Source organism: Chaetura pelagica, unplaced genomic scaffold (assembly GCF_000747805.2).
Source record: "Chaetura pelagica isolate M959 unplaced genomic scaffold, ChaPel_1.0 scaffold145, whole genome shotgun sequence".
NCBI lineage: Eukaryota > Metazoa > Chordata > Aves > Apodiformes > Apodidae > Chaetura > Chaetura pelagica.
The window spans coordinates 1,008,674-1,022,084 of NW_009953332.1; the positions used below are offsets into that span (position 1 = coordinate 1,008,674).

The following is a 13,411-nucleotide window of genomic DNA, read 5'->3' on the forward strand; positions in this document are numbered from 1 at the left end:
AAAGAATGATCAGGATCCCCAGAGTGTGGCATTTCTCCATCCGTCACTTGTATACACAACACAAACCTCATGTTGAGATTCTGTTCAATGTACAGCAATTCTCTGCTGGACAGATTAGGAGCCAAATATGATCGTAAACTAGAGGAAGGAGCACAACCACGCCACTTTGCCCCTTCAGAGTCCCACTGTTCTACACATCAGTTTTTGGGGTCATTCACTGCTGACCTCCTTTGTAGAGGATGTGGAGCTATCTCGAACTGGTAGCAAGTCATAATGACATGGAATATGGCTGTTTTTTGGAAGGTCATAAGGATCCTGGCTGAAACGTCCGCTGCTGCTGAGTGATCCCTGGACAACACTCACCGTAGGTTCTGTGATAAAAGAAAGCACATATATTCAACACTGGAAGCAGCACATGCTGTGTTACTTCATTTCAGTCTGCATTACAGAATGTCATCTCCTTTCTACTCCAATATCAAGATTTGTTGTCACTCTGAGTCCTGAAATGCAGGTGTAGAAACAAAGGTTGATATTAAGGTGTTTTGGCTTTGCACTAAGTTAAACCTGCTTGCAGCAGGGCCCTGCTATGAGTGAATTCAGTGACAGAACAAGTGGACCAAAATCCGTTCTTCGTGTGTGGACAAACTACAAAAAAACAAAGCCTAACTTTGGGGGTTTAATCAAGATTTTATAAAAATCCTTAGAAACACAAGGAGGATATTGATGGACTTCAGAGGAACCTGGAACTGGGGACAGAAAAGGAAAATGGTATCCTAAGATATGTGACATAAAATTAGCCCATTAGGATAACAACCACTCCACAAGACCCCCAAGTTTTCTGTAACTATATTAACTACAGTAATGCAATAACTAAGTAGGGCCCTCATCAGTGAAATACTGCCTCTGTGGGTGAAGATGCTGTTTTTTCTGATCAAGAGGAGGATGCACTCACTGCACTCACTTCAGCTCTGTTAAGTACTTGGCAGCCTAATCTAGGGTTGAAAGATGTTGGAGGCAAATGCTGAAAGCTTATTTTAAAGCTGTTTAAAGAAAGGCTTTCAAACCAGGGAAATTCAGAGGTATCTCTAGATTTTAGAACAGAGCTGAAAGTATTTCCGACTCCATTCCTGGGAATTACACCACTTCTCTAAAAAGAGTAAGACTGTTGTTATACCTTTTGAGCAGAATATAGAATGTAAACCCATTGTAATTTTTTTCAGTGATTTTTCAGGTATTTGATTAAAACGAGGCAAAGAAAAGAAGTCCTGTGATGTTTGTTCTTAAACTTCAACATCTAGAAGTAGATTTTGTACTCACCAACTTCATAAACATTCTTAGTAGCTGAAGCAGAGCTGGCAATCTCGGCATATGGGGAGTCCCTGCGTGCTGGTGACTTCATTTCAACATATCCGCATTCTGAACTTTTTGGTAGAAGAGCTGGTGGGTCTTTTATAGTAGCATATGGGTTCTCAGAACTACTTAACGAGCAATTACTTAAATTGTATTCCGAGTTCTTCACTAGATCTGCAAAAAGAAAAACATGTTACTCTCTCAAGCATGCTGCATACTATAGACATTGCTACTAACCAGGGCATTCTTTGAGTTGTGTATAGTCACTCATAAGTGAGTATTTAAATGGAAACTGGTCATAACACTTCAAAATTGTTATACAGCAGTTAATGAAAGCACCTGCTACACTCTTTTATGAGCCTGATTTTGCCATCAGCAAATTCCTGTTGCAAAGTCTGAGCACCTTCAATTCTGGTTAAAACAGTAGCTAGCATTGAATACTGATAACATACAGGATCGGATTTTAATAGGCACTTCCAAATACTGTTTGCCTCCCAAGTGCTGAACTCATGACACTCTTAAAATTAAGTGGTCAAAGACTATTGTTCCCAATAGCAATGCCTGAGCAGATGATAAGGTGACTTCTTGGGGTGGCCAGTTTGGTGCGAAGTTTGAGTATACAGCCACACGAAAGGAGTAACCAGCCTCTTCTAAGTTTCTGTAAGGTACACATAGGAAAACTGAAAAGAAAACATGAGGTGGCTTGTGACTTCAGGTTTTAAATGAAGGGCAGATAAGTGCAGTTTAACAGAAGATGTATTTTCTTATGCCGGGAAGAGATTCTGTGTTTAGCTGTGTTGGCTCTTTTCTCTGTGTTGTTTTGTGATATTGCTGTGTTGTTTAATTTTTAGGGCCAAGACTCTCAGCTCGTTCCTCACTGTGACTATCCAGCAAGAGACTGACCTTGGTGACCTGTCAGTGGAGAGGTGCTCGTAACTTTATGACTCCTTTAAAATACTTTGAATTGGGCATCTCCTAATCCTCCAAAACCAGGAAATGTCAGGTATAATAAATTACTCCTTCAGATTAATTGTCCTGTATTATACACAAGGTGAAAAACCAGCTGCTTTTGTCTACATATTTAACTCATTATTCATATGGACTTAGCTACACTTTTTTCATTGTTTGGATATCCAGGCATTCTGGTCACCCTTGGCATACCTTAATCATATCACAAAAATAGTGTAACACACCCGTATGGTCCAGTATAAAGTCTTAGGGGAAAACTGGATCATTTAGAACATCAACATTGTCACTGTCCTGAATTTCTGAAGCTTTTCATTCCTCTCTATGGGTTTATATTTTAATATTCTTCCCAAAGGCCTGCAATGACTGTAATGAAGCACTGCAGACTTGTAGTCACACAGTTCCACACTGACCACGTTCCAGAGGAATTGAGTCTCTTTTAACACCTTTCATCGAGGCAGGATGCAGCCTTACCTGGCTCACTAGGTTGAATTTAAGGGCTGTCCCCCTTGTGCTGCCTAGAATAGAGCCATTTTGAGGCTCAAGCACTGCAAAAACATTTGATGTATGTTACACACTGGGGACTTAGAAAGCTTGGTTTGTTGGGTTTTTTTGGGTGTTGCTTTTTTAACCCCCACCTCAAAAAAGAAAAAGTAAAGAAACTTCATGCATTGATTTAGAGTCTAGGAATAATTTAGTCCAAAACTATTTTATATTCTCTTCACACAGAAACCAAAGATAATTTAGAAGAGTAAACAGAATGTCTATGTCATTTTATCTCAATGCATCAGTAAATATCCTCACCTTTCAAGGATTTCCCCAAATATCCCCTATCAAGTCCAAAAGCACCTGTGAAAAATGATACAAAAAAACCAGAATATTTTTAAAAACAAAGTATGAGATAACAGCTTCTAATGCTTAAAACTTGCTTTGGGACTCATTTCTACCTTAGCAGAACAATTCTTTTCTAAGCACTCTGAAACTGCCCAGTAAAGGGTTCCAGAAGCATTGTTACTATTTGCTTGCATACTTTCAAACAGTAGCTTCCTGAACAGGGAAATTGGATAAGGTCATAAGGGGCCCTTAAATTATCTGTTTTGACCTCACATATGTCACAGGCCATTGCATTTCCCCCAGTTACTCTTGAATGAGCCTAAAAACTGTTGTTTGATTAAAGCATATATTTTGTCGGGATAAACCATATCTACCAGAACGGCATCCCATCTTGATCTGAAAATCTGCAGGTATGCAAAGCTCACTCCAATTCTTGGTACTTTACTTACAAAGTTAATTACTTCCATTGTGTTGTCCAAGGTCACACTGTTCCAGTGCCCTGACCTGCAGGAATGGCCTAAACACCTAGCACCCAAGTCTACAGCTTTGCAGTCTGCTAGTACAGGATTTCTCTCATGAAAAATCCCAATACAAACATCAGCAGTCAGCAGTGCCTGACAACTGTCTTCAGAGAGCTGGAACTTACCTAACTGCTAATCCGCTCAATAGCTTTGATTAGTATTACGGAGTGCTAATTCTTGAAATTTTGTATTGTGGTACTATGCTAGATACCTGACAAAAGCTGAAATAATTTTATCTATATCATATCCCTATAAACAACACTCACAGTTTCCAATAATGAAATTTTGTTTTGAGGAGAACTAAACCAATTAACTAAACCAACTAATTTTATTGTTGCCCCATCTTTATTTATTATATCCCATGTCAGCTATTGTGTTGTTTTTACCAAGACTAATGTCCAGGTCACCAGTGTAGAGTTACTCAGATAATCCCATTTGATCTTTTAGAAAACATACATAATATCAGCACTCATCCAGTCCTCCAGACTCACTCTGTTACTCAAGATCTACTGCAGTGGGTTAACCTCCAGCAGCATCTCTTAGGAGACTTAAATATTCGTATGAATGCTCTAAGAACATGTAAAGCTGAACATGAAGCATTATGACTGAAACCCTGTTCTAACAAAAACCACAATGCAGATCTGGGCCTGAATTGTGGTTAGACCAAGACTGGGGATGAGCAGGAAAAAAACCCAAAGCTGCATTCTGCTGTTCCATTTCCCAGAATCTAACATGGCTAAGGAAAGTGATTTAATGATTTATACTGGCACTGAAAGTCCCTTTTAAGGCTTTCACTGGACACAGGTACAGTCAGTCCAATCCAGCCTTTTTGGAATGCTTAAGTGTTCCAGTTTGGTTTGGTGGGTTTTTTGGTAGTGGGAGAAGGGCCCCAGGGGTGGCTCTGGTAAGAAGCTGAGAAGCTCCCCCTGCTCCAAACCCAGCCAAGAGCCATAACATATGCAAGCCCTGCTCTGAGTGTGTCTGTGTCCTGTGTGTGTTTGATGAGTGTGAAATTAAATTATTATTTTTTCCCCAAGTTGAGTCTGTTTTGCCTGTGACCTTAAACAGTGAAGAACCCTCCTCATCCTTTGTCTCAACCCATGAGCTTTGTCCTCCTCATCCCAGATTGTGTGCGTGTGTGTGTGAGTTGAGTGAGTGGCCGTGGGGCTGCTTGTTGTCATGTTGGGCCCAAACCACAACAATGAGATTGGGAAACGATAAAAAAACAGCAAAAGATCGCACATGGCAGGATATGGAAACTCTCACCACTTCTCAGTTATTATTCTTCTGTGAGTTACTTCCTCATAGCTTTCTATGAGGAAGTAACTAGCTGGATAGATGATGGTGGGGCAGTATATGTGGTTTATCTTGATTTCAGTAAAGCATTTGACACCGTCTCCCACAGCATCCTCGTAGATAAACTGAGGAAGTGTGGTCTTGATGGTCAGTTAGTGAACTCGCTGAAGGGACGAAGTCAGAGAGGTGTGGTCAATCGGACAGAATCTAGTTGGAGGTCTGTGACTAGTGGAGACTCGCAGGGGTCGGTACTGGGACTGGTGCTGTTCAGTATTTTCATCAAGGACCTGGATGAGGGAACAGAGTGTGCCCTCAGCAAGTTTGCTGATGACACTAAACTGGGAGGAGTGGCTGACACACCAGAAGGCTGTGGTGCCATTCAGTGAGACCTGGACAGGTTGGAGAGTTGGGTGGGGAGAAAGTTGATGAAATTCAACAAGGGCAAATGTAGAGTCTTGCACCTGGGGAAGAACAAGCCCATGTACCAGTACAGGTTGGGGGATGAGCTGCTGGAGAGCAGGAGAAAGGGACCTGGGGGTCCTGGTGGACAGGAGGATGACCATGAGCCAGCAATATGCCCTTGTAGCCAAGAAGGCCAAGGGCATCCTGGGGTGCATTAGAAAGGGTATGGTTAGTAGGTGAAGGGAGGTTCTCCTCCCCCTCTATTCTGCATTGGTGAGGCTGCATCTGGAATATTATGTCCAGTTCTGTGACCCTCAGTTCCAGAAGGACAGGGAACTGCTTGAAAGAGTCCAGCACAGAGCCACAAAGATGATGAAGGGAGTGGAACATCTCCCTTACGAGGAAAGGCTGAGGGAGCTGGGTCTCTTTAGCTTGGAAAAGAGGGGACTGAGGGGTGACCTCATCAATGTTTACAAATATGTTAAGGGGGAATGTCAGGAGGATGGAGCCAGGCTTTTTTCAGTGATGTCCAGTGACAGGACAAGGGGCAATGGGTACCAACTGGAACATAGGAGGTTCCACATAAACATCAGAACAAGCTTCTTTGCTGTGAGAGTGACAGAGCCCTGGGACAGGCTGCCCAGAGAGGTTGTGGAGTCTCCTTTGCTGGAGACATTCAAAACCCACCTGGACACGTTCCTGTGTGATGAGCTGTGGGTGACCCTGCTCTGACAGGGGAGGTTGGACTAGATGATCTTTCAAGGTCCCTTCCAACCCCTAGGATTCTGTGATTCTGAATGCTTGGTCTTTTAGCAAACAGGAGACTTAGCTGGGAAGATGTTCCTAGAATCTCTATCTGATGATACAAATAGCTCAGATGATAAGAAACTACTTTTAAACCATTTGTGTCATTTGATGGGGATTAAAAAAGGATATATGCAACCTGTCTACCTAAGGGTAGAGACCTGCCTTAAAGCAAGGTTAAACTCCTAATCCTGAATCTGACACATGCTAACAAGCCTGGCATTACCCTGAGTAGAGAACCAGGAAAACATCCCTGCTTTGCAATCAATCTCAAAGACAATTAATAACATTCACATTCTCCTTTTAATTTTTTTTGCTTACCAAGCTCATTGAGGTAGCCACCATGTTTCCAGTCTGCAGGCAGCGTTCCTGTGTAGTCCATGACAGTGCCTCTTTTTCCAGGTTCCACATTTTTAAGGTTCACAAATAGATGTTTGTTTTCCAGGGCCTTAAAAGACCTGGTAACAGAGATTTACCCAGACTGCAATCTGAATTGCTTTGAACAGAATGTTTGCCCAGTTGGGAAAGCAAAAATAAACCAAATATGAAACATGAGGGAACAAAGGAAAACAAACCAGAGTCTTATGTACACACAAGCATCCACATGCTTTACCTTTGCCAGAGTCAGCCTGTCCATGTTGTTGACATGAGGTGGGGTAGTGCATTGAGTTAGAGTATGATAACTAGGATTAGAGAAATAGTGACTGTTAGCATTTCCACCATTACTGTGCGGGATGGTTTCTGAAAAGAAAAAGAAAAGAAACCAATAAAAATAATATCCTTCTTAGGATATGTTTTTGTCACTGCTGCACTGATGTCAGGATCTCACTTAAAGAGTTTCTAAATCTAAAAAATGCTGCATTCATTCAAAGATTATTAAAGATAGAGCAGTCACTAGCTAGTCATGTCCTCACTTTCAGCAAAGAGCATCCACAACTGTTATTTGCCAACTGGTGCACCAGCTCACAAGCACCACTGTCATTGTGGTCTGTGGGTCTGTTCTCTTGTGAAAGGCAGTTGAGAGCAGTGTCTCAGTCTTCCTAAAGAGGAAGACTCTTCTAAAGAGGAAGACTCTCTTCTGCCTCTCTTGCCAGGAAGCCTTCCAAGGCAGAACTGCAGACACTCTTTTCAAAATCGAGTATGTTCCTGCTCACAGCAGCAGACCCCACTAATGTGTAAAGGTGAAACATGCACATTCACGTCCTGTTAGGTGCAAATCTGAACCCCTTCAGACCTCAGTTAAAAACAAAGTCAAGAGATGGAGCAACAAATCTAAGTGTCACTTACCTGAAATGGTGTAATCTGCATTGATGACCCTCATAGCAGGGGTGTATGTCACTGCGGGCATATTTGTTTCTTTTCCTTTCTGCTTGTGTCGGTAAATGATGAATAGCACTAGCAGGAAAAGCACAACCAGGACAAGAATGATGATGCCTGCTATAGCCCCTATCTGGTAAGAATCAGCAGGGATGGCAGTACTGGTTCGGCTTAAGCTGTTCAAGTTTCCTACTATAATTACACCAGCTGAAATACAAGAAGGAATTAAAATAAATGACATAAATTCAGAGGCTTATGCATCAGGAGCAGAAAAATAATATTTCAGTTCTAAATCTTTCTTCTAATTTAACTCTTATTAAATAATGTCAAAATAGAACTGTCTCAGAAACCAATGTGAAAACAATCCTAGCCTTAAGGAAAATCATTCATGTTCTTCCTAAAATGAGGGTTTTTTTCATGGAGTTGAAAAAGTGAGAACATTCTCTAGGCAAAAGCACAGAGCAGGTAAAGCACATGTGCATGTTTCAAAGCAGCTTTGGAAAGCACAGCACTGTAAAATATTTCATGCCATCTACACTTGAGTGCTTTGGTTCAATGAACTATCACTGAGGCTTCTAATACTTAAAAAGTCTACAGAACATATATGTAATTTAATAGAATGGATGGACCATTTAAAAACATATGCCATATTGGATCAATTTAATTAATGACACAGAGCTGGCATTTAATACATTAATCCTATTTCTATCTAAAACCATTACAATAATTTCATTGCACCTAGGCTTTACCTTGATCACACCTGGCCCCTTTCCAGCCTGGGCTGCAGTAACATGTTCCTGTGATGTGGTCACAGGTTGAGTTGTTCAGACAGTCACATATCTGCCGGCATCCATACCCATAGGTACCTGGAGGGCATTCTGCACAAAATAAGCATAAATAGAAATCAGACACAGTCAGTACTTAAATGTTTTGATCTTGCAGATCTACAGCACCATCCATGCTGCTGTTTGTGTCTAACCCCATCCGTTTTTCCACATGGCCAGCAGATGGCAATGTGTTATTAGTGGAAGACCTCTACAGAAAAGACTCTACAGAAAAGAGGACGTCCCCGTGCGTGTGTGTGTCCGTGTGTGTGTGTCCGTGCAGGAAAGAAGGAAGAAAAGGAGAAGGAAATTCTATTCAGAAGTTATTTTCCTTCGCCTGTTAATGTTGCTGCCTCTAAAGTAGTGAGATTAGGAAGGAAAAAAACACAATATATATTAAAAGAGTAGAACGCAGTGAAGAAACTGACAAAATGTGACTAAAGTTCCAGTTCCATGCCAGAATATCAGATCTTCCTGGTTTCTTACACCCCAGTGCTTGAAAAATAACATGATCATGTGAGTGGAGCCAGACATCTGGCTGGCATCATGTCACTCAACAGATGTGCTGATGTGCTAAGGGAGCAAGAGAGAAGGGCCATATGAGTGGGTCTAATAAACACCACACATTTATATAAAACCAAAACAGATCATAGGCTGGTTGTAGCATATTTTGATACTGTAATTTATACACTGATAAACTACCTGCAGGAGAAAATCCTAAATTTTGATGAATAAGCTAACTGGAAGAGCTCTACATGATTTCTTCTCTCCTAGAATGATTTGAATACAACAATTAATTACTGTTCAAAGTGTCTGGTACATCATGTAATTAGCATGGTAGAGAATTACCCTACATTGATAAAAACTGTTTATTTTATACAACCACCTCTGTTACTGTGGCTTGATATGTTATTGTAGTACTGATGGTTTTCAGGAACTGTGGTATTTCCCCACCTTCTGAGACTCAATTTTCTGAAATCACTCAGGAGTTCTTTAACTATATTAATTTGTTTTTATGTTTTTCTGTTTAAAATAATTTAACTCATCTGTTATGTATTGCTGATTTAGAATCATTTACAAGATAATGTAACCCTGCAGGTGCCAAAGAAATGTTCCTGCAGCCTTGCTGAATCCTGATGCAAGTGGAATGTCAAGCTGATATGCCTTTTCCTTCTTTTGCTTACATTCAATGAAACAAATTATAAGTACTGACATCAATGGCTGGGCAGAAATCATCACACCATAGTATTCTGGCATTTTGAAGTCTGATTTGGAAGGAAAAGTAATTTTTTTACAACTGATGTATGTGTGTGTCCGTTCAAATTCAGAAATACGAAAACATGTAGTTGAATTCTTTAAAATCATTATTATTAAAGTCTAGGGAAAATATTGATTCTATAAAACATAATAGTAAAGTTAGATTTGCCAAAGTACTCAAAATTATTTCTTGGTATCATGACATCAAGAGAGGCTCTTAAAAGTTTATCTTTTCCTAAACATTATTATTCAAGTGAAAGATTGAAATCATGAGAGTAGAATAAGAAAATGTAAATAGCTAAGAGTTACACGTTGCCAGCCATTATTTCATTGAAATGAACATATTCCTCTAAACCATTATGATTTTTATTGCAACTGCATTTTTCTTAGGAAAACAAAATCCACTTCAAAAATTTTACAGGTTCTGCCATAGATGCTGATAGTCTTAAAAAGGTAACTCTCATAGTAGCTGGGGCTAGACCCACTGCTGAGGGAATAAAGTGTGTCTATAGCGATGGTAACCTCCCCCCCTTCTGTTCCAGTGCTGCCAGGTGTGACACATCCTATCTCAGCCCTCCAGATCCAGGTACAGCTACATCACTTCTGGTTTTATGTAATATGCAGTGTCCTCCACACATCAAAAGCAAAGCCCTGTGCACAACGCTGGTGCCAAAGCCACGTTTCAAGCTTCACCACAGCAGGTTGATTGGATTGCTTTGCAGTGCAGTATAATGCATGAAGTGTGGGAGCACCACTCTGTAATGTTAGCAGAAGCTGGACTAACAGTTGGTGCTTATGACCCTGATTATTCTTTTAATGTTGTACAGTGTTAGACCACCACTGGCATCAGTGGTGGTATTCTTGATTTTCTTGGGCAAATAACTACACACATATGAAAACAAAATGCCATCTCTTAAGCTTTTATAATCCATTTGCACTGTAAAACCACATTGCAAAGATTAATTTTATCGACCAGGATTGATGTGGCACTTCTTTAGTTTTCTAACTGTTAGTTTTCATTGTGGTTTACACTAATGACGATTACTTGGATGTGTGTGTTAAAGCAACTACAATGTAGTACAAATGCTTCTTTTCACGTAACTACAAATTGAAAGAAACAGCCATCACAATAATTATCAGTCTATATAACTAAATCTGTGGGCTTTTATCTTCGGAAAAAGCCTAGGTCCGATTCCTGAAACTCACTCCCCATCAAAACTCCCACTGAAGCCAGGAGGTTGTGTTACAACGCTGGCCAAAAGCAGAGGGTCAGCTCAGGCAGGGTTTGTGTTTGCTACCAGGCAGGAAGAATCCCCATCCCGACTCACTCTGCTCGCAGTGCTTCCCCATGAACCCGGTGCGGCAGGTGCACTGCCCGCTGATGTGGTCGCAGTCGGCTCCATTCTGACACTGGCATATCAACGTGCAGTCCTTTCCATAGAACCCTAGGGGACATCCTGCAAATACAAGGGCAGGGAGGGGAAAAGGGGTTGAAACCGCCACTCTAGAAATAAAAGGCAAATATTCCGGTGAAGTATATTCTGGAGGAGTAATTTCTTTAGCCCCTCTATTCAACATGGCTTTTTGTAAACACAACAGAACAAAATCTACCCTGTTTTAAGCAGTTTAAAGTACATATTAGGCAAAAAATTACATAAAAAGGAGGTTAGGAAATTGTGCAGACAGCAGATGCTCAGAAGGCAGCAACAATGGCTCTTAGAATAAATGAGTTTCAGGTACTTGAAGGAGGAGAAAGAGGGCAGTTTGTGAACCAGAGCAGGGGGTCTATTCAGTGATGAATGAATCTTTGGGTATAGTTTCTGCATGTTTATGTTGAAGCATAAAAAAACCCACCAAAACATATTTTATCTCAGCTCTTCTCAAAGATACCATTTCAGTATGAAGAAGGCATACCACCACAAAGAGGTCATTATTCACCAGCAGGAAGCAAAATAACCATGATAGATGACAACTGAACTACTATAGTGTATGTCTTCCTGAGCTGGATCCATATGGCCCTATAATGCATTTGTTATTTCCTGCCATTATGACTTTATTCAGTTGAAAAAGTAAAGAGCTCTGATTTTATGAAAAATGTGTATTCAAGCACAGAATGCAGAACACAGTTAGCATTCTTATTTTTCTTGAGTTTAGAGATAATGTTTGCATCCAGATTAGAGACAGGGGGGGTGCCTGGATTGAAGATAAACCAAACTGAAGTTGTAACATGATAAAGGTAAGAAGCCAACTTTATCAGTAACTATCTCTAACAAATGCTTATTTCTCAAACTATTTATGAACCCTTACCTAGCATATATTGAGTGCCATATACTTGCACACAGGCAGTGCACTGCTTGTATTTTTATTTTAATAATTTGGAAAAAACCCAAATTAACATATTAATTACATTAACATATTAATTACATTAAGAAAAATTCAAAGTAAGTTATAACACTACAGTCTAGTGAATTTAAGTTTCTAAGTTACAAAAAAAATAGCTTCTGTGTTAGAACTTGAACTACAGGTGCTAACACTGTTGTTGCAGTTGCCCCAGGAAGCAGCAGTTACAGACAGGAGATGATCTGTATGATCACTTTGCAGAGACAACAGGGGCTGTGCCACAACAGACCACAGCCACTGCTAAGCTAGACACTATTCTCATGGCTTTAGTCAGCTCTGTGTTACCTTATAATCTTGGTTGTTGGGTCCCTATAGCTAGAGTACATCCTAGTAAGGTCTAAGAGAGAGGGAATGAGACAGCACTGTCATCCCACCCTGTGGGGAGTGCCTGCAGAGGAGACACCATCCGTGCTACGGACAGCAGCCGTGAGCACACAGCTGCAGTGGTAGCATCTGAATGTCACAGTCATTAATTCTGCAGGTGCACATAACAGACTATGCTACAGGGGTGCCCAACTGCAGCTGAAAGTCGTCTTCCTCTGAAGGAAGGCTAAGGAGGAGCATGAGTGTAGTGGCCAGCACTCTGCCGGTGCTTATACAAGGGCCTCACCTGCGTGCCTGGATTGAAGATAAACCAAACTGAAGTTGTAACATGATAAAGGTAAGAAGCCAACTTTATCAGTAACTATCTCTAACAAATGCTTATTTCTCAAACTATTTATGAACCCTTACCTAGCATATATTGAGTGCCATATACTTGCACACAGGCAGTGCACTGCTTGTATTTTTATTTTAATAATTTGGAAAAAACCCAAATTAACATATTAATTACATTAACATATTAATTACATTAAGAAAAATTCAAAGTAAGTTATAACACTACAGTCTAGTGAATTTAAGTTTCTAAGTTACAAAAAAAATAGCTTCTGTGTTAGAACTTGAACTACAGGTGCTAACACTGTTGTTGCAGTTGCCCCAGGAAGCAGCAGTTACAGACAGGAGATGATCTGTATGATCACTTTGCAGAGACAACAGGGGCTGTGCCACAACAGACCACAGCCACTGCTAAGCTAGACACTATTCTCATGGCTTTAGTCAGCTCTGTGTTACCTTATAATCTTGGTTGTTGGGTCCCTATAGCTAGAGTACATCCTAGTAAGGTCTAAGAGAGAGGGAATGAGACAGCACTGTCATCCCACCCTGTGGGGAGTGCCTGCAGAGGAGACACCATCCGTGCTACGGACAGCAGCCGTGAGCACACAGCTGCAGTGGTAGCATCTGAATGTCACAGTCATTAATTCTGCAGGTGCACATAACAGACTATGCTACAGGGGTGCCCAACTGCAGCTGAAAGTCGTCTTCCTCTGAAGGAAGGCTAAGGAGGAGCATGAGTGTAGTGGCCAACACACTGCCGGGGCCTATAACAAGGACTCACCTGCC

At 40.9% G+C, this 13,411-nt stretch overlaps 1 protein-coding gene across 2 annotated transcripts in view; it reads right to left on the reverse strand.

The window, feature by feature from the left end:
• Window positions 1-210: 210 nt before the first annotated feature.
• The window catches only part of MEGF10 (multiple EGF-like-domains 10), a 76,109-nt gene continuing 62,908 nt past the window's right edge, over window positions 211-13,411 (reverse strand). Inside the window, exons 17-24 of one of the 2 annotated variants that reach the window (XM_009998152.1) lie at window positions 10,900-11,028; window positions 8,240-8,368; window positions 7,461-7,697; window positions 6,787-6,914; window positions 6,495-6,621; window positions 3,121-3,165; window positions 1,318-1,524; window positions 211-371 (exon numbers count right to left, since the gene is read on the reverse strand). In XM_009998152.1, the coding sequence (XP_009996454.1) occupies window positions 211-371; window positions 1,318-1,524; window positions 3,121-3,165; window positions 6,495-6,621; window positions 6,787-6,914; window positions 7,461-7,697; window positions 8,240-8,368; window positions 10,900-11,028 (1,163 nt within the window). The remainder of the gene's footprint in view (window positions 372-1,317; window positions 1,525-3,120; window positions 3,166-6,494; window positions 6,622-6,786; window positions 6,915-7,460; window positions 7,698-8,239; window positions 8,369-10,899; window positions 11,029-13,411) is intronic. The other variant, XM_009998153.1, reaches the window with a different exon arrangement.